Here is a 22,214-nt window from a genome sequence, read left to right as displayed (position 1 = left end):
TTATACTAGTATTTTTGTATTAATCTGCAGATTTCTCACTTTGTGTCTACAGATATATAACGCAAGATATATAACATGTTCATTTTTTTTTTTGTAGGTTTTTTCTTTACAGAATAGTTTTCAGAATTTTTCAGAATTAACCATAAAAGATTGCATAATGTGTGAATCTGTGATTCCATAAACATCCCATTTGGGGTGAGCCATTGCTAAATATTCCACAGAACTTGAGCAGATGTAATTAAAATTGGTTGCAAAATACTTCTACAACAAAAAGAAGAGCTTGGAGTTTCATTAAAAAATGTAATCCTATTAGGAGAAATAAAACTTAAAAGCTCATATTTTTTCTTGAGCACTATTACAAAACATGTATGTATTAGTTGGTGCAATGATTGCTGAGCAGACACTGCATGTCATATAGGGAGGCGGTGCCTAACCCTTTTGTCTTCAAAAGGATATAAATACATTAGAGAGTGTACAAAGAAGGACAACTAAAATGGTGCATGGCCCACATCACACAACATACCCAGAAAGACTAAGGAATCTCACTATGTATAGTTTGGAGCTGAGAAGGGAAAGGGGACATGATAGAAACGTTCACATATATCAGGGGTTTTAGCAACGTCCAGGAGGGAAACATTCTCCAAATGAAGAGAAGCAATAGGACACGAGGACATGCACTGAGACTGGAGGGGGGGATGTTCAGGGAAATTTGCGGAAAAATTACTTCACAGAAAGGGTAGTGGACAAGTGGAATAGACTCCCATCAGAGGTGGTAGAGGCTAAGACAGTAGAGCAATTTAAACATGCATGGGATAGACATAAGGATATCCTTACAAAGAAATAAGAATCAAATAAGGTTTGATATAAAAATCTGGTTTAAAAAAATGGGGCAGACTATATGGGCCAAGTGGTTCTTATCTGCCGTCAAATTCTATGTTTCTCTGACGTCCTAAGTGGATGCTGGGGACTCCGTCAGGACCATGGGGAATAGCGGCTCCGCAGGAGACAGGGCACAAAAGTAAAAGCTTTAGGATCAGGTGGTGTGCACTGGCTCCTCCCCCTATGACCCTCCTCCAAGCCTCAGTTAGGTTTTTGTGCCCGGCGGAGAAGGGTGCAATCTAGGTGGCTCTCCTAAAGAGCTGCTTAGAGTAAAAGTTTTATTAGGTTTTTTATTTTCAGTGAGTCCTGCTGGCAACAGGCTCACTGCAATGAGGGACTTAGGGGAGAAGAAGTGAACTCACCTGCGTGCAGGATGGATTGGCTTCTTAGGCTACTGGACACTAGCTCCAGAGGGACGATCACAGGTACATCCTGGATGGGTCACCGGAGCCGCGCCGCCGACCCCCTTGCAGATGCTGAAGAGAGAAGAGGTCCAGAAATCGGCGGCTGAAGACTTCTCAGTCTTCATGAGGTAGCAATGCGCCATTGCTCTCAGCACACTTCACACCAACGGGTCACTGAGGGTGCAGGGCGCTGGGGGGGGCACCCTGGGCAGCAATGAAAGTACCTATACTGGCTAAAAATACATCACATATAGCCTCTGGGGCTATATGGATGTATTTAACCCCTGCCAGGTTGTCAGAAAAACGGGAGAAGAAGCCCGCCGAAAAGGGGGCGGGGCCTATTCTCCTCAGCACACAGCGCCATTTTCCCTCACAGAACTGCTGGTGGGAAGGCTCCCAGGCTCTCCCCTGCACTGCACTACAGAAACAGGGTTAAAACAGAGAGGGGGGGCACTTATTTGGCGATATGATTATATATTAAGATGCTATAAGGGAAAACACTTATATAAAGGTTGTCCCTGTATAATTATAGCGTTTTGGTGTGTGCTGGCAAACTCTCCCTCTGTCTCCCCAAAGGGCTAGTGGGGTCCTGTCCTCTATCAGAGCATTCCCTGTGTGTGTGCTGTGTGTCGGTACGTGTGTGTCGACATGTATGAGGACGATGTTGGTGAGGAGGCGGAGCAATTGCCTGTAATGGTGATGTCACTCTCTAGGGAGTCGACACCGGAATGGATGGCTTATTTAGGGAATTACGTGATAATGTCAACACGCTGCAAGGTCGGTTGACGACATGAGACGGCCGGCAAACAATTAGTACCGGTCCAGGCGTCTCAAACACCGTCAGGGGCTTTAAAACGCCCATTTACCTCAGTCGGTCGACACAGACACAGACACTGACTCCAGTGTCGACGGTGAAGAAACAAACGTATTTTCCTTTAGGGCCACACGTTACATGTTAAGGGCAATGAAGGAGGTGTTACATATTTCTGATACTACAAGTACCACAAAAAAGGGTATTATGTGGGGTGTGAAAAAACTACCTGTAGTTTTTCCTGAATCAGATAAATTAAATGAAGTGTGTGATGATGCGTGGGTTTCCCCCGATAGAAAATTATTGGCGGTATACCTTTTCCCGCCAGAAGTTAGGGCGCGTTGGGAAACACCCCTTAGGGTGGATAAGGCGCTCACACGCTTATCACAAGTGGCGTTACCGTCTCCAGATACGGCCGCCCTCAAGGAGCCAGCTGATAGGAGGCTGGAAAATATCTTAAAAAGTATATACACACATACTGGTGTTATACTGCGACCAGCGATCGCCTCAGCCTGGATGTGCAGCGCTGGGGTGGCTTGGTCGGATTCCCTGACTGAAAATATTGATACCCTTGACAGGGACAGTATTTTATTGACTATAGAGCATTTAAAGGATGCATTTCTATATATGCGAGATGCACAGAGGGATATTTGCACTCTGGCATCAAGAGTAAGTGCGATGTCCATATCTGCCAGAAGATGTTTATGGACACGACAGTGGTCAGGTGATGCAGATTCCAAACGGCACATGGAAGTATTGCCGTATAAAGGGGAGGAGTTATTTGGGGTCGGTCCATCGGACCTGGTGGCCACGGCAACAGCTGGAAAATCCACCTTTTTTACCCCAAGTCACATCTCAGCAGAAAAAGACACCGTCTTTTCAGCCTCAGTCCTTTCGTCCCCATAAGGGCAAGCGGGCAAAAGGCCAGTCATATCTGCCCAGGGATAGAGGAAAGGGAAGAAGACTGCAGCAGGCAGCCCATTCCCAGGAACAGAAGCCCTCCACCGCTTCTACCAAGTCCTCAGCATGACGCTGGGGCCGTACAAGCGGACTCAGGTGCGGTGGGGGGTCGTCTCAAGAGTTTCAGCACGCAGTGGGCTCACTCGCAAGTGGACCCCTGGAGCCTACAAGTAGTATCCCAGGGGTACAGATTGGAAATTCGAGACGTCTCCCCCTCGCAGGTTCCTGAAGTCTGCTTTACCAACGTCTCCCTCCGACAGGGAGGCAGTATTGGAAACAATTCACAAGCTGTATTCCCAGCAGGTGATAATCAAAGTACCCTTCCTACAACAAGGAAAGGGGTATTATTCCACACTATATTGTGGTACTGAAGCCAGACGGCTCGGTGAGACCTATTCTAAATCTGAAATATTTGAACACTTACATACAAAGGTTCAAATCAAGATGGAGTCACTCAGAGCAGTGATAGCGAACCAGGAAGAAGGGGACTATATGGTGTCCCTGGACATCAGGGATGCTTACCTCCATGTCCAAATTTGCCCTTCTCACCAAGGGTACCTCAGGTTCGTGGTACAGAACTGTCACTATCAGTTTCAGACGCTGCCGTTTGGATTGTCCACGGCACCCCGGGTCTTTACCAAGGTAATGGCCGAAATGATGATTCTTCTTCAAAGAAAATGGACGATCTCCTGATAAGGGCAAGGTCCAGAGAACAGTTGGAGGTCGGAGTAGCACTATCTCAAGTAGTTCTACGACAGCACGGGTGGATTCTAAATATTCCAAAATCGCAGCTGTTTCCGACGACACGTCTGCTGTTCCTAGGGATGATTCTGGACACAGTCCAGAAAAGGGTGTTTCTCCCGGAGAAGAAAGCCAGGGAGTTATCCGAGCTAGTCAGGAACCTCCTAAAACCAGGAAAAGTGTCAGTGCATCATTGCACAAGGGTCCTGGGAAAAATGGTGGCTTCTTACGAAGCGATTCCATTCGGCAGATTTCACGCAAGAACTTTTCAGTGGGATCTGCTGGAAAAATGGTCCGGATCGCATCTTCAGATGCATCAGCGGATAACCCTGTCTCCAAGGACAAGGGTGTTTCTTCTGCGGTGGCTGCAGAGTGCTCATCTATTAAAGGGCCGCAGATTCGGCATTCAGAACTGGGTCCTGGTGACCACGGATGCCAGCCTGAGAGGCTGGGGAGCAGTCACACAGGGAAAAAATTTCCAGGGAGTGTGATATAGTCTGGAGACTTCTCTCCACATAAATATACTGGAGCTAAGGGCAATTTACAATGCTCTAAGCTTAGCAAGACCTCTGCTTCAAGGTCAGCCGGTATTGATCCAGTGGGACAACATCACGGCAGTCACCCACGTAAACAGACAGGGCGGCACAAGAAGCAGGACGGCAATGGCAGAAACTGCAAGGATTCTTCGCTGGGCGGAAAATCATGTGATAACACTGTCAGCAGTGTTCATTCCGGGAGTGGACAACTGGGAAGCAGACTTCCTCAGCAGGCACGACCTCCACCCGGGAGAGTGGGGACTTCATCGGGAAGTCTACCACATGATTGTGAACCGTTGGGAAAGACCAAAGGTGGACATGATGGCGTCCCGCCTGAACAAAAAACTGGACAGGTATTGCGCCAGGTCAAGAGACCCTCAGGCAATAGCTGTGGACATTCTGGTAACACCGTGGGTGTACCAGTCGGTGTATGTGTTCCCTCCTCTGCTTCTCATACCCAAGGTACTGAGAATTATAAGACGTAGAGGAGTAAGAACTATACTCGTGGCTCCGGATTGGCCAAGAAGGACTTGGTACCTTGAACTTCAAGAAATGCTCACAGAGGACTCATGGCCTCTGCCGCTAAGAAGGGACTTGCTTCAGCAAGTACCATGTCTGTTCCAAGACTTACCGCGGCTGCGTTTGACGGCATGGCGGTGGAACGCCGGATCCTAAGGGAAAAAGGCATTCCGGAAGAGGTCATTCCTACCCTGGTCAAAGCCAGGAAGGAGGTGACCGCACAACATTATCACCACATGTGGCGAAAATATGTTGCGTGGTGTGAGGCCAGGAAGGCCCCACGAAGAAATTTCAACTCGGTCGATGCCTGCATTTCCTGCAAACAGGAGTGTCTATGGGCCTCAAATTGGGGTCCATTAAGGTTCAAATTTCGGCCCTGTCAATTTTCTTCCAGAAAAAATTGGCTTCAGTTCCTGAAGTCCAGAAGTTTGTCAAGGGAGTACTGCATATACAACCCCCTTTTGTGCCTCCAGTGGCACTGTGGGATCTCAACGTAGTTCTGGGATTCCTCAAATCACATTGGTTTAAACCGCTCAAATCTGTGGATTTGAAATATCTCACATGGAAAGTGACCATGATGTTGGCCCTGGCCTCGGCCAGGCGAGTGTCAGAATTGGCGGCTTTGTCTCACAAAGCCCATATCTGATTGTCCATTCGGACAGGGCAGAGCTGCGGACTCGTCCCCAGTTTCTCCCTAAGGTGGTGTCAGCGTTTCACCTGCACCAGCTTATTGTGGTACCTGCGGCTACTAGGGTCTTGGAGGACTCCAAGTTGCTAGATGTTGTCAGGGCCCTGAAAATATAGGTTTCCAGGACGGCTGGAGTCAGGAAAACTGACTTGCTGTTATCCTGTAGGCACCCAAAAAACTGGGTGCTCTTGCTTCTAAGCAGACGATTGCTAGTTGGATGTGTAGTACAATTCAGCTTGCACATTCTGTGGCAGGACTGCCACAGCCAAAATATGTAAATGCCCATTCCACAAGGAAGGTGGGCTCATCTTGGGCGGCTGCCCGAGGGGTCTCGGCTTTACAACTTTGCCGAGCTGCTACTTGGTCAGGGGCACACCCTGGCTGAGGAGGACCTGGAGTTCTCTCATTCGGTGCTGCAGAGTCATCCGCACTCTCCCGCCCGTTTGGGAGCTTTGGTATAATCCCCATGGTCCTGACGGAGTCCCCAGCATCCACTTAGGACGTCAGAGAAAATAAGAATTTACTTACCGATAATTCTATTTCTCGTAGTCCGTAGTGGATGCTGGGCGCCCATCCCAAGTGCGGATTGTCTGCAATACTTGTACATAGTTATTGTTACAAAAATCGGGTTATTATTGTTGTGAGCCATCTTTTCAGAGGCTCCGCTGTTATCATGCTGTTAACTGGGTTCAGATCACAGGTTGTACAGTGTGATTGGTGTGGCTGGTATGAGTCTTACCCGGGATTCAAAATCCTTCCTTATTGTGTACGCTCGTCCGGGCACAGTATCCTAACTGAGGCTTGGAGGAGGGTCATAGGGGGAGGAGCCAGTGCACACCACCTGATCCTAAAGCTTTTACTTTTGTGCCCTGTCTCCTGCGGAGCCGCTATTCCCCATGGTCCTGATGGAGTCCCCAGCATCCACTACGGACTACGAGAAATAGAATTATCGGTAAGTAAATTCTTATTTTCTATGTCATTAGGCCCTGCCCCCAACACTTGGAAACACCCACGATTTGCAGGTCTATGGTGAGGGGTGGAGCTTAAGGGCCACCTTTAACTCAGGGAAACAGCCACGATTTGTGAGTCTGCCATGAGAGGCGGAGCTAAATGGCTGATTCCAGTCATTTAGTCCCACCCCATTCACGCGGACCCACGATTGCCGGTGATTTTTAAAACATCCTGCCCAGAAGCGGGCAGGAGACGGGAGAGTTGCCTACTCTCCCGAGGCTGCATGGGACTGCCCCAAAAATTTGGAATCTAATGCAGTTTCTAGGAGGGTAGGCAAGTATAGTTTAGGCCAGTGGTTTCCAAACTTTTTTGAATCACGGCGCCCTAAAATATCAGAATTTTTTTCACGGCACCCCTAGGCCAAAAATTTCTTATTGAGAAATGTAGAAAGAAATATTACATTAAGTAGATGGCGTTTATATGTCATCCTTAGGGTCAGTTGTATGGTGAGGGACAACATTTTCTTCTGTTTGACCACATATTTTATGACTGGCAGCCACCAGCACTGGTTTTGCCTATTATATTGACCATGAATAATTTGAATTGGTCCTGGACCACCAACCCAGGGCACTCCTGCAAGTGTCCTGAGGCACCCCAGGGAGCCACGGCACACAGTTTGGGAACCTCTGGTTTAGGCCCATAATATATATGAATATTTTCTTTGGTTACAAAAAAAAAGATTGCCAAAGTATGAGTATGATCCCATTGCTAAACTTCAGCCCAACATTTATAATTATTTTTTTTAATGCTGTTTTTTTGTTTGTTACAGTACAAGGGAATGATACATTTTATTTTTTTCTTAAGAATTATGCTAATAACTGTTCAATTTCAAAAGTACCAAAATTGAAGTTCAGTGCTTAACTTTATTACCAGTAACAATAGAACATTAATAATAAAGTTTCAAGTAAATTATGCATATTCAAAATGAGAGAATGTGTTGTAATAAAAAGAATTTGGCCTTTTTTTTTTTAAATCCTGGGAACAAGTAGTAAACACACGGGATGCGGTCAGGATGCCGCCGGACGTATTTCGACCGCCGGGATTCCGACCGGCGGCAATTAGTACTGATCCCAAACACACATCTGTTAAAAACAATAATGTCATCCAATACTAAACTGAAATTCACGAATGCACTGTATTGTACTGATCAGTCATTACATCTTCCCTCACAATTCCTTTTGTCAAATAGGCTTTCAAACTCACTATACTGCATTGTGTTCTAATCTACACATAATTAGCATTAATGAACATTTAACCCTGACCTTTAAAATCAACAACTATGTAGTATTTCAAGTGAACAAGTAAATTATGTTAAATTATATCTGTCACGAACCGGTCTCTCACCTTTGCGGGTTCTGGGGTTCATCCGTTGCCAGTGCGGTTGCTCGCGGTGCTGTGCGCCCGTGTGGGGACACGGCGTGATCAATGGCACAGGTAATGCAGAGTCTGGGAACTGTGAGTGCGGGGACCAAATGGCCTAAGGCACTGCGGTGTGTCTGCTGTATAGGAGGTGGCCATGTTGGAGACCAAATAGCTAATACTGAGCACTTGTGAAAACACCTGTGGGCAGGTGTAAGCCAATCCCGTGCTTGTGCTGCCTTTAAGTAGGCTGGGATTATGTCACTCTGGGCCAGTGCTTTGTTGTATCAAAGCTGTGCTCTAGCTCTGAACTCTCTCCGTGCATTCCTGTGTGATTCCCGTGGTCCAGATATCGCCTCCGTTCCCAGAGGTCCGTTTTGCAGCCTTCACTGCCAAAGATCTACCGGCTCTCCATTGTGCTATCAGTCAATTGCACACCTATTGGAAATACTTGAATTCCCAGTGTCCTGCATGAGGTTACCTTGTCTGTCTGCCTATCATACAAAGTCTGGAGGATTCCAATTCCCTCAGCTGTTCGTTTGTTCAACTCTGCATTTAACCCATTCATCACCTTGCCATCTACTACAGTTTCACAGTGATCTCCGGAACCCGCAAGTAACCCAATTCAGTACTTTTTCTATGTTGTCATTACAAGGATAATTCTTCACAGTCTCTCAGTTAACTCTTAAAACTCCATTGCAAATTCTTACAGTTAATTCTCCATGTCTGCATTAACCAGTTAAACACAATCTGCAGTTCAGCATCAAAGCCTGTTTATATTTGGACAATTCAACATTTATTCTTCAGCTTGTTTTTGCATATGTTTCCATGAACATTTCTTTTATTTATTTCTGAGTTTTCTCTTGCATATTATTTCTGTCATTCCTGCAATACTTCAGTATAATGATGATTAACAACTAGTCATTTAACTCCTTACTGAATTGTTACTTTAATAAATATATGAAACGGAACTTCCTTCGTCCTCCCTGTTTTCTTCATACCCCAGCACCTACCCCTGTGGTTGGTTCCAGGTTAACGGATTCACAAAAACACCCGGACCTGACAGTAAGCACTGGCCACATGGATCCGTCAAGTGACCAATTCGCAGGAGGCGGTGCTACGTCAAATATCCTTTCCCGTCTGGAAAACCAGGAGTCTATACAGACACAAATAGTGCAGTTTATGCAAACTATGGCAGACCGTTTAGAGACTCTTCATACAGCAATTAAAACGTCTCAAGTCCAGATTCCAACTCCGGTTGTCCCAGTTACCACTACAGCTTCTCCTGTGATGCTGCCTACGTCCCGCTTGCAGTTACCCTCTCCGAGTAAGTTTGACGGAACTCCAAAACTTTGCAGGGGATTCCTGAATCAATGCGAGATCCAGTTCGAACTGATGTCCGCCAGTTTCCCATCAGCTCGTTCTAAGGTCGCATATATTATTGCCCTCCTCTCCGGTCAGGCTCTGGAGTGGGCATCACCATTATGGGAGAGAGGTGATCCTATCCTCTCTAATTACAAAGAGTTTGTATCTTCTTTCCGGAGAATCTTTGACGAACCCGGCAGGACCACCTCAGGATCTTTGGAGATTCTCCGTCTACGTCAAGGTTTACGTCCTGTCAATCAATATATTGTTCAGTTTCGCACGTTGTCTTCAGAGTTAAACTGGAATGAGGAGGCCCTGATCGCCGCGTTTTGGAATGGACTTTCTGAGAGAATCAAGGACGATTTAACTATCCGGGATGTGCCAACTAAACTGGATGAATTGATTTCTCTCTGTAACAAACTTGACCTACGCTACAGGGAGCGATGTTTAGAGAAATCCAGGGCAGAGCGATCCAGTCCACGTTATCATCCTAGGCCTCGACAAGATTCTTCATCACAGTCTCCGGTAACGACAGACGAACCTATGCAGATTGGGCGCTCTCGCCTCACAGAAGAGGAACGACTTCGTCGTCGACAGGGTAACCTCTGCATGTACTGTGGGTCCTCTGAACACTTAGTTAAATTCTGCAAACTCCGACCGGGAAACTCTCGCTCCTAGCTTATTCAAGAGAGGTTAAGCTAGGAGTTACTCTAGAATCACGTTCTGGGAAAGAGCCGACCTTGTCTATTCAATTAGAAGTGCCAAGTTCTACAGTGAAAGTTTCAGCTCTCCTAGATTCTGGGGCAGCCGAGAACTTCATCTCCTCAGCCTTTGTCATGCGGTCTAAAGTTCAAACCATGCCTCTGGAAGCAGCAGTTGCCGTTACAGCAGTGGATGGAAGTCGAATTCCAGATGGTATAATTACTCATCGAACCGTATGTCTCAAGATGAAAGTTGGTGTGCTCCATTCCGAATACCTCTCCTTCTACGTGATTCCCAAAGCCTCTCAAGATGTGATACTTGGTTTACCTTGGCTGCAGAAACATAACCCTCAACTTAATTGGCAAACCATGGAAGTCCTTTCATGGGGTAAATCTTGTACCAAGAACTGTTTAGCCTCAATTGTACCTCTCCGGTCAATCAGCCTTCCCGACCTACCTCCGGTGTATCAATCCTTTGCGGATGTTTTCAGGAAACAAGCAGCAGACTCTCTACCTCCTCATCGCGAATGGGACTGCCCAATTGTCCTGGTTCCGGGTAAAACACCTCCTAGGGGACGAATTTATCCGCTATCCATCCCAGAGACGCAAGCTATGTCTGATTATATACAAGAAAATCTAACCAAAGGATTTATCAGACCATCTTCTTCACCTGCAGGAGCCGGATTCTTTTTCGTTAAGAAGAAGGATGGTGGGTTACGACCATGCATAGATTACCGTGGACTCAATGAGATCACTGTGAAAAACAAGTATCCATTACCCTTAATTCCAGAATTATTTGACCGGGTAAAAGGAGCTACTGTGTTTACAAAACTGGATCTCCGAGGGGCCTACAATTTAATCCGCATCCGAGAAGGGGACGAGTGGAAGACTGCTTTTAATACCCGGGATGGGCATTACGAATACCTTGTAATGCCTTTCGGTCTTTGTAATGCACCTGCAGTTTTTCAAAGCTATGTGAATGAACTTTTTCGTGATCTTCTCTACAAGTGTCTAGTAGTGTACCTGGATGATATCCTAATATTCTCTAGGGATATAAAGTCTCACCGTCACCAAGTTAAAGAGGTACTGACACGTCTGAGGAAAAATCAACTTTATTGTAAGTTAGAGAAGTGCACTTTTGAAGTATCTTCCATACCGTTCCTTGGTTACATCATTTCTGGATCAGAGCTATGTATGGATCCCGGTAAGGTACAAGCTATCCGAGATTGGTCCACTCCTACAACTCTCAAGGGGATTCAGCGATTTCTCGGCTTTGCTAATTTCTATAGGAGATTCATTAAGAATTATTCTACGTTAGCTGCTCCCATCACAGCCCTAACTTGTAAGGGAGCAAATCCTACAAACTGGTCTTCAGAAGCAATCAAAGCCTTCTCTGATTTAAAGCAAGCCTTTGTGTCAGCCCCCATTCTTCGACAGCCTGATCTGAATCGTCCCTTTCTACTAGAGGTGGATGCATCTACAGAAGCAGTAGGAGCTGTGTTGTCACAAGTCTTTGAAGATAAAAAGGTCCATCCCTGCGGATATTTCTCCCGTAAGTTCCTCCCGGCAGAACGTAATTATGCAATCGGTGAGCAAGAGTTACTTGCCATCAAGTTGGCATTTGAGGAGTGGAGATACCTTCTAGAAGGAGCTCAACATCGCATTACACTTTATACTGATCATAAGAATCTTCTGTATCTGCAGTCAGCTCAGTGTTTGAATCCACGACAAGCCCGATGGGCGCTTTTCTTCTCACGATTTGATTTCAAACTCACCTATCGTCCAGGGTCTCAGAACAAAAAGGCAGATGCCCTTTCCCGGTCCTTTGCTTCTTCTGAATTAAATGATGCTACCACGAATCAAGCCATTGTGAATCCTAGGTCCTTTTTAATGACTCGAACCTCTCCAGTTCCTCCGCCTGGCAAGACCTTTGTCGCCACAAGTCTTCGAAAACGGCTGCTTACCTGGGCTCACTCCTCTTCCTTCATGGGTCATCCTGGGGTTCTAAAGACTCTCAAGTTTATTCAACAGTCTTATTGGTGGCCACGTCTTAAAGCCGATGTTCAAGAGTTTATAGCAGCATGTCCTAAATGTGCCCAACATAAGAGTCCAAGAAGTTCTCCACCAGGTTTGTTACATCCACTATCCATACCCAAACAACCATGGACTCATATCTCAATGGATTTCGTGACCGATCTACCTCCATCAAAAGGGCGAAATACCATTTGGGTGATAGTGGATCGATTTTCGAAAATGGCCCATTTCATTCCATTAACTGGGTTACCATCAGCCCCTTTACTAGCCAGATTGTTCATCTCTGAAATCTTCAAGTTGCATGGCCTTCCTCGAGAAATTGTTTCTGATCGGGGAACACAGTTTGTGGCCAAGTTTTGGAGGTCGCTTTGTTCATCTTTAAATGTCAAGTTGAACTTTTCTTCTGCATATCATCCTCAGACAGATGGACAAACTGAGAGAGTCAACCAAGACCTTGAAACATTTCTCCGGCTATATATATCGTCCTCACAGGATGACTGGGTTGACTACCTTCCATTGGCAGAATTTGCTCATAATAATCTCTTCCATTCATCTTCAGAATCTACGCCCTTTTATATTAACTTCGGCTTTCATCCTCGTGTGCCAGAGTTTCATCCATTGCCAGCCCTAGAGGTCCCAGCGGCAGATCAAGAGCTTCAACGTCTATCTAGCATCTGGAGTTGTGTACGTAAGTCCTTGGTCAAAACTTCCGCTCGTTATAAATCTTTTGCAGATAAAAAACGTAAAGCTGTACCGAATTACAAAGTGGGAGACCAAGTTTGGATTTCTACGCGCAATCTCAAGTTCAAAGTTCCTTCTAAGAAATTTGCTCCCAGGTTTATTGGTCCATTTCCCATTGTAAAGGTACTCAACCCTGTGTCATACAAAGTCAAGCTGCCACCGTCTTTGAGAATTCCTAACGCCTTTCATACATCTTTACTGAAGCCTTTGATTCTCAATAAGTTCCGTACTACCCAGTCCAAATCTCCTAAAGTTCACTCTTTGCAGAATGAGGAATTTGAAGTTAAAGAGATTGTGGACTCACGTTCCCGATATGGACGTTTACAGTTTCTGGTCGACTGGAAGGGTTACGGCCCGGAGGAGAGATCCTGGGTTTTCTCTGAAGATGTTCATGCTCCAAGACTGGTACAGAAATACTTCTCCAAAAATCCTGACAAGGTTCAAAGGTGTTCGGAGACCACCCGTAGAAGAGGGGGTACTGTCACGAACCGGTCTCTCACCTTTGCGGGTTCTGGGGTTCATCCGTTGCCAGTGCGGTTGCTCGCGGTGCTGTGCGCCCGTGTGGGGACATGGCGTGATCAATGGCACAGGTAATGCAGAGTCTGGGAACTGTGAGTGCGGGGACCAAATGGCCTAAGGCACTGCGGTGTGTCTGCTGTATAGGAGGTGGCCATGTTGGAGACCAAATAGCTAATACTGAGCACTTGTGAAAACACCTGTGGGCAGGTGTAAGCCAATCCCGTGCTTGTGCTGCCTTTAAGTAGGCTGGGATTATGTCACTCTGGGCCAGTGCTTTGTTGTATCAAAGCTGTGCTCTAGCTCTGAACTCTCTCCGTGCATTCCTGTGTGATTCCCGTGGTCCAGATATCGCCTCCGTTCTCAGAGGTCCGTTTTGCAGCCTTCACTGCCAAAGATCTACCGGCTCTCCATTGTGCTATCAGTCAATTGCACACCTATTGGAAATACTTGAATTCCCAGTGTCCTGCATGAGGTTACCTTGTCTGTCTGCCTATCATACAAAGTCTGGAGGATTCCAATTCCCTCAGCTGTTCGTTTGTTCAACTCTGCATTTAACCCATTCATCACCTTGCCATCTACTACAGTTTCACAGTGATCTCCGGAACCCGCAAGTAACCCAATTCAGTACTTTTTCTATGTTGTCATTACAAGGATAATTCTTCACAGTCTCTCAGTTAACTCTTAAAACTCCATTGCAAATTCTTACAGTTAATTCTCCATGTCTGCATTAACCAGTTAAACACAATCTGCAGTTCAGCATCAAAGCCTGTTTATATTTGGACAATTCAACATTTATTCTTCAGCTTGTTTTTGCATATGTTTCCATGAACATTTCTTTTATTTATTTCTGAGTTTTCTCTTGCATATTATTTCTGTCATTCCTGCAATACTTCAGTATAATGATGATTAACAACTAGTCATTTAACTCCTTACTGAATTGTTACTTTAATAAATATATGAAACGGAACTTCCTTCGTCCTCCCTGTTTTCTTCATACCCCAGCACCTACCCCTGTGGTTGGTTCCAGGTTAACGGATTCACAAAAACACCCGGACCTGACAATATCAACAGATTATATTATGCAGAGTTAATTGCATAATTACTGATTTAAATAAATAAACTAATTAAAACTACCAGACATGCGGGAGGAGGAAGAAGGGCGAGGAGGCGGAGAAGTGGGGACGCTTGCCTGCTGACACTGTACTTGTATCATATCAATCTACAGATGGGTGCCAGTGGGGTTTTGGGCTTGGCGGCGAGGATAGGAGGTAAAGGTTGAGAAGGGTGGAGGGGCATTAATGTTAGGAAAAAAATACAGCTAATTGGTGGCTGGTCCTGGGGATTGGACCAGCCACGGAAGCTTTGCAGGGTAGAATCTGGGTTAGTCTGGCTGCGGAGCATGCAGTGATGGTGACTCGGAAGATAGTTATTGCTGATTGTCCTGGCTTCACATGATTAAAAAACTTAGACCATCAGGCGGGCTTTCTGGGTACTCTGAAACCCCTCCCTGTGTGCGCCACTGTACTTGATAAACCTGTATGAGGAACACAGCAGTGGCCAGTGCCCCAACGATAATGATGCTTAACCTCCCTTTTCGAGGATTGGAGTAACCATTTTTTTTTTGTTTTGTTTTTTTCCCAATAAAGGAAGTCCAAAAGACACACAGATAAGCTGAATCACAGTTTTATTTTGGTGCACATATTTATTGATCCTTTGCATCAATGGTCCATATCCGCTAGCATGCCACCCTTTACTTAGGGGAGTGTTCTTTTCATACAAAGATTACTGGACCCGCTCTGATTTATTTGTTGTTTATTGCTATGTATATACTTTGTCCTCATATTTGTAATCAGTAAATTATTGGAACGAGCACCATACACCTATCCAACTTTATATATATATATATATTTATATATATATATATATGGGAACAAACGGGCGGCACTCAGAGCATGTCTTAAAGGTTAAAGTGCAGTGACTTTATTGTCAGTGGAGACATCTACGTTTCGGGGATGCAGCTGACGACGGGGCTGCGTCCCCGAAACGTAGATGTCTCCACTGACAATAAAGTCACTGCACTTTAACCTTTAAGACATGCTCTGAGTGCCGCCCGTTTGTTCCCGTGTGCTATCGAGTATTTGCCCGTGGGAGGGCACCATGAGCTAAGGAAACTTTACTACGGAACTGTGAGTGCCGGGTCAAACTGTTTTGATATATATATATATATATATATATATATATATATATATATAAATTTGTTATTTATAGTATATGCCCTTGCGGACTGTACTATTTTGTAAAAACCACCAGACCATTCAAAGAGCTGCAATAGAAGGAAAATCTTTTGACCAACGTCTCTACCACCTCTGATGGGAGGCTATTCCACTTAAAGGGTAGTGGATAAGTGGAATAGCCTCCCATCAGAGGTGGTAGAGGCTAAGACTGTAGAGCAATTTACACATGCTTGAGATAGGCATAGGAATATCCTTACAAAGAATTAAGGCTCAAAAAGGGTTGAGATTACCTAAAGGATAAAAAAAGGGTCAGACTAGATGGGCCAAGTGGTTCTTATCTGCCGTCAAATTCTATGTTTCTAACGTGTAGCAAAGCACTTTAAGCAAGTCCTACACAATTTAGTTTCACTGCAGCACAAAATAATTGATCATATATCAGTATTACCGTGGGGAGGAGACAAATCTAAATTATTTCTCTAAAATGAAACTTTGTGAATAATAAAGCTAGATGTGGTCCCCGTCCCACCCAGAGGTCTAAATGAGGCCATCACGTGGCTTTGCTTTACATGAACTCTGGATTAAATTAGCACAAGAAAAAGTTCATAATTTTTTATATATTTTTTATCATGTTTCAAAAAAAAAATTGTGAGATTATCGGTGCTATCCTTCGATTTCGATCACATCTGTGAGAGAAATGGAAGGATTGTATGCACATTTTAGTACCTTGAGACGCGATGTGCGGGCACGCCGTTCGAATATCGCGTCTCAATATATTATGTGCTGCACTTAATATTTCTCGGATCGCAGTGCGATCACATGTGGTTTTAAGCCCACATGAGATATATTGCACAGCGATGTGCGATGGGCACCCGCCGGGAGCGGCCAGAGGCCGCTCCCACTCGGCGGTGACGTGCCTATCACGTGATTACCGTGCGATCTATCGCATGATCGCATGGTAATCACTTTGGCAGTACTGCCAGTGCGATGCCCCGCGATGTCGCGTCGTGGGGCATCGCACAAGTGTATGACCAGCATTACTTGTAATGTTTTTATTAGCTTGATGATATTGGTGATTTATTATCATGTGTCTCATTGTGTTCATGTTTCCAGTAATTGTAGCCAGAAGGTGTTGGAGAGGCTTTGCAGGGTTGCCAGTGTGATGCGTGGAGGCATTGTCCCAGCCTGGGGGGAAGGCAAGTGGGTGACCTCACCAATGTGATGTCCACAGATGGCGCCCTTGACTTCCCGGATTGCACATACCTGGTGATGGTGAGTACTGTTATCCTTTATAAGGCAGATGCATTTATTGTGTAAGTTCTCCATGCTTTGTCTATATATAAGCACCCTAAGGAAAGTGGGCATGTCCCCACTGTAACCTTGGTAACGCATTATGCGTTACAATTTTGCTGAATATATATAATTTCATATAAGTCCCTGAGTGTATATGTATGTATGTACATATATATATATATATATATATATATATATATATTAAAGTGATTGGAGGATAAGGGTTCAAGCAACCAATGGCGTCGGAATTTGAAAACAGAGGGATGATGGTGAATACCTTACAAATTCTACTTTAAGGAATATGAGTAGTCAGAATAAAATTTATCGAGAGATTTTTTTGTTTTAACTGAGTCTACATCAGATTAAATTTTTTTTTTAAAAAGCACAATAAATACAAAAAAAGCAAGATATAAAATAATAATCAATATTAAAGCACAGGAGAATCTTATCTTAATTAGCAGGAGGTCACAGGGGAAAATCCAACGTGTTTCGTCCTTTAGACTTTAGTAACTAATTGTGACATCGCTTCCTGTTGTGGGCATGTGGTTCTCCATGAATTCACAATTACACAATAAAATATGATTAAACTAAAAGCCGATCTCTGTTAAAGATGATTTATATTAAAACCAAGTGTTTTTTACATAAATAATTGTCCAAGAATGATTTTGTGCGTATTTCCACCACACTTCCAGTATCTGCGGTTCCTTCTGCGCTTGTGCAGGCAATCCGACCTTCCTCCAAGAGTCCTTAGTGGCGTGGTACGTTCGTCCAGACTCTGAAGTGTGGAACGCATATTGGAGCGCATCATGTGATCTGTGGTGCGTCTCCTCTCTCATTCGTTTTCAGGTTGTCATGAAAGCAGCGGTAAACAATCCATCCCAGACACATTGGACGGCAACTCAGTGCATAATTGAGATAAATGGATTAAGTTTAAGAAATCACTCTTAAATTTCATACTTTTATATAACTTATATAATAAATGCAGTTTTGGTGCTTTTTACTGATTTTAAAGGTTTCAAACAGCGTTGTTTTTAACATCTTTTAGAGGTCAATTGTCATGCAAGGCTATAGATAATTTCTAGTCTAAACAAACCATATCTAAAGTGCGAAGTGCTTAGATAACTATATTTGCATTCAAAGTGTCTATGCAGATAAAAAAGTGAACCCAAATTTAAAGTAACCGTGTTAAAGTTCACTTAAAATGATCACATAATTTGAGTATGTCTGTGTTTGCATATGAGAACATATACAGATATCAGTGCTGGTGTGAATGTGATGAATAAAAGAGACATCATGTTACTATAAATATTTTTATAGTCAATATTATTATAATTAAAGGTAAAAGCTCACAGTCACTTATTTTTCAGTACCCAGGTGGTCACCCTTCCTGGTACTGGTCAGGCCCAACACTGCTTAGCTTCCAAGATTGTCCAAGATTGGGCATTTCTAGTGTGGTTTGACTGAAATTACTTATCACGCGACATATGACGCAATAATTTCAATATTATATTTATTAATTATAAGTGCAATTATACCAGAAGAAAGTCCTTTATAAGTGAGATTACAAAGAAGTGGTGAAAATGAGTTGGAACAAAACCTTCACAAAAAAGGGGCAATTTCGTAATTCTCGTTGAGGCTCAATGGTTGCATTGTTCTTATGTGAAATATCCAAAACATTTAACATTGTGACAGTTTATTTGCCAGGTCTCCTCCTCTTTCCTCCCCAGTGTGTCCAGTTCTATAGCTTTGTAGGTCAGTTCATCTGGGTTAGAGTTGTGTTCCACAGTGGAGTGCCTTGAAATGGTATGACTATCCACTTTATTCTTGATTATTTCATATATATGCTTGTGGATCCTTAGTTTCAATGTTCTTTTGGTCTTGCGGACATATTTCTTTCCACATTTGCATTCCAATAGATATATGACTGATGAGGTGTTGCAGTTTAGAAATTCCTTAATTTTGTATTCCTTGGTATTGCCAACATCACTGAAGATTTTCCGGTTTGGATGGAGAAATTTACGTCCGCATTTATACGATCCTACACATTTTGGCATTGGATGAATTTTATACCTTGTGTTTGTTAGCATACTGGGTTCTAATAAATCCTTAAGACTTTTGGACTTCCTATAGATAATCTCCGGACGTGATTTTATATATATATATATATATATACTGGAAGCGATGAAGCATTCAGCGGCACTTGACAAAGGGACGTGCCAGTCCCGAAACGGTTTTATGCCGTGATTTTCTAAATACAGTTGTTCTTTGAAAAAGACCCTGAGTGCCGCTGAATGCTTCATCGCTTCCAGTCTACCTCATTTGCATCAGAGGGCACCGGGGCACATAACTTAAGCTGTGGGAGTGCCGGTCCATTCTGCTTATATATATATATATATATATATATATATATATATATAACCAGGAGGAAACAAACAGCGGCACTCAGGAGACTCATTCAAAGTAGATAAAGTGCAGAAAATGTTTAATCCATGATGGAATCAGGTGACCAATGTTTCGGGGCCATGGCGCTTTGTCAAGGTATCACCTTGACAAAGGGGCACCACAGCCCCGAAACGTTGGTCACCTGATTCCATCATGGATTAAATATTTTCTGCACTTTATCTACTTTGAATGAGTCTCCTGAGTGCCGCTGTTTGTTTCCTCCTGGTTCTATACTTATGATTCCAGAGGGCACCGGAGCATAATGCCTGTAGGGTGAGTGCCGGTTCTAGTATCCTCTCTCTCTCTCTCTCTCTCTCTCTCTCTCTCTCTCTCTCTCTCTCTCTCTCTCTATATATATATATATATATATATATATATAGCTATATATATATATATAGATAGCTATATATATATATATATATAGATAGCTAGATATACAGTACTGTGCAAAAGTTTTAGGCAGGTGTGGAAAAAATGTTGCAAAGTAAGAATGCTTTCAAAAACAGAAGTGTTAATAGTTTTTTTTATCAATTAACAAGATGCAAAGTGAATGAGCACAAGAGAAATCTAAATCAAATCAATATTTGGTGTGACCACCCTTTGCCTTCAAAACAGCGTCAATTCTTCCACACAGGTACACTTGCACACAGTATTTGAAGGAACTCAGCAGGGAGGTTGTTCCAAACATCTTGGAGAACTAACCACAGATCTTCTGTGGATGTAGGCTGCTCAATTCGTTCTGTCTCTTCGTGTAATCCCAGACAGGCTCGATGCAGCTGACGACGGGGCTGCGTCCCCGAAACGTAGATGTCTCCACTGACAATAAAGTCACTGCACTTTAACCTTTAAGACATGCTCTGAGTGCCGCCCGTTTGTTCCCGTGTGCTATCGAGTATTTGCCCGTGGGAGGGCACCATGAGCTAAGGAAACTTTACTACGGAACTGTGAGTGCCGGGTCAAACTGTTTTGATATATATATATATATATATATATATATAACCAAGAAATAAAGTACCCCTTTTTTGCGCTAAAAACTATAAAGCTCGCACCACTGAGAAGTGCCTCCTGTCAGACAAGGCAAAGAATGGAGAACAGATCTAAGAAATTCTCATGGGAGCTCGACCACTTCAGATTTCACATACAAATGTGTTTATTTTAAAATAATTCTTTAAACAGTAAAAACTGTACTCATATAAAAGTTTCAATAAAACATACACATGACTTTACATTACAAATGGACAGTATAGACAAATATTTATCTTGATGATTTTTGGTAATATCCACATCTACTTCTCAATGAAGCGTTCAGATGTATGTTCAAATCACAAATGCGTGAGTGCCCAACGCGTTTCGTCCTTACAGGACTTCATCAGGGGACGCAATCTGAGTGGTGGTTAGAAAGAGGGTGATATACCAAATGCTATTTACATTTATCACAGTCTTGCTACATTAAGATCATCTACTTACATACCAATGAGATCAAAGTTTGTAAGATATCACCTCCAACTTTTGCCGTGGGTGTATATAAAAATTCTCACAGATAAAGGATCTAGAAATGTCACCATTAGAATTGATATTAAATTACAGTGACCATATATATTCACAATAGAATTAGTAAACATAATCAAGGAGGAAGGAACAAACAAAATGGAGTAATGGAGGAATAGATGCAATATACTCTCTATCAATGGGTATGATAATTGCTCAATTAATCACAAATTGAGTGCAATTCTATGTTACTCATTATTCAAAAGCAGAATTGATGGTAATTATTCCATTATATCATAGACATTCAAACAAAGCTACTCACATTCCAATATTGGTGTCTATCATAAAAAAGTTCATCAATGTATAAACAGAAGAAAAATTGCTGTGACAGTAACCTATAAATTGGAAATATAGACAATAATATGTATGGATAGGTGAACTTTACCAGCATAAATTATAAGCTACAGATTGTTATTTACATTGTATATTGGAACCTAACTATACATAACATTCATTATGCGAATAGAGTTAATCCCTATTATTCTTATATATACAATGTCATTGCACTATTTGTGAGGGACCATGGTGAACCCAATCGCTGATCAATAATAATATCTTTATATGCCTAATTATTCATAATATCAATCTGCACTTTTATATATTATGAAAAGGCAGAGTTTTGACAGCCATTATAAGTTCAAACAATGCCTTAGTATATTAGATGAGGCAAAGCTTCACATCCATTATAGGTCCAAACAATATCTTAGCATATTCCCTTACAAATGAACAGCCCTGTTGTTTACTTCACGTTGTACTGCACATTATTATATAATAAATCCTAAATAGTGAAAGTGATTTAATTCATAGAAATTATTGCTATACAAAAATGAGGCTACAACCGAATAAATTTAATTAATTTATAATAGGAGGAACATCTTAGGCTCACCTTTTTAGTTGAAAATAGACCAATCCTATTTAAAATAAGAATATTGTAATAGACTCAAATGAGTCAATACCCTGAAAGAGAAATTTATCCATAAATATGGGTTCTTTCTCCAATATATCAAAAAATGTCTGTTAGTCATGATATTTACCTTAGTATTCTCTCAGGATTCTCATTCACAGCTAAAGTGCTAAATGGAGACTGGGGCTGATATTTATACCTCCTCCCCAATGACCTCATTTCCTGTTTGATATTTATCTTATTTAGTTTAATTTTTAGTGATTCTTTCTAGCATTCAATCTGTTAACAGTGATAGCATTACTGACCAGTGAGTCAGTCACTCGAGGATTTAAAAGACAACTGAAATGGACTTAGATATTTCTATTAAAATGATGTTGAACGCTTTTGCGTTCCATCGTCGTCGGCGGCGTGCGTTCCACCGCCGCTACTTCCGGTTCCGGCGTGCGTTCCATAGACGCTACTTCCGGTTTCCGGTATGCGTTCCACACATATTAAATCTATGCCGGCGTGCGTTCTACTGGCTGCTGC

At 43.1% G+C, this 22,214-nt stretch overlaps 1 protein-coding gene and 1 long non-coding RNA gene across 2 annotated transcripts in view; both read right to left on the bottom strand.

Annotated features, from left to right (window-relative positions):
• LOC134980787 (angiopoietin-related protein 5-like) overlaps positions 1-16,825 on the bottom strand; it is a 42,180-nt gene extending 25,355 nt beyond the window's left edge. Inside the window, exon 1 of the mRNA XM_063947754.1 lies at positions 16,763-16,825. Coding sequence (XP_063803824.1) covers positions 16,763-16,825 — 63 coding nt within the window. The remainder of the gene's footprint in view (positions 1-16,762) is intronic.
• A 3,602-nt stretch (positions 16,826-20,427) lies between these two features.
• On the bottom strand, positions 20,428-21,118 carry LOC134981327 (uncharacterized). The gene is made up of 3 exons (XR_010190537.1): positions 21,045-21,118; positions 20,706-20,783; positions 20,428-20,617 (listed from the first exon to the last, which is right to left on the bottom strand). It is a non-coding gene; the product is annotated as an uncharacterized LOC134981327 (long non-coding RNA).
• Positions 21,119-22,214: the final 1,096 nt, after the last annotated feature.

Source organism: Pseudophryne corroboree, chromosome 12 (assembly GCF_028390025.1).
Source record: "Pseudophryne corroboree isolate aPseCor3 chromosome 12, aPseCor3.hap2, whole genome shotgun sequence".
Classification (NCBI taxonomy): domain Eukaryota; kingdom Metazoa; phylum Chordata; class Amphibia; order Anura; family Myobatrachidae; genus Pseudophryne; species Pseudophryne corroboree.
This window is presented reverse-complemented; position numbering and strand designations above follow the sequence as displayed.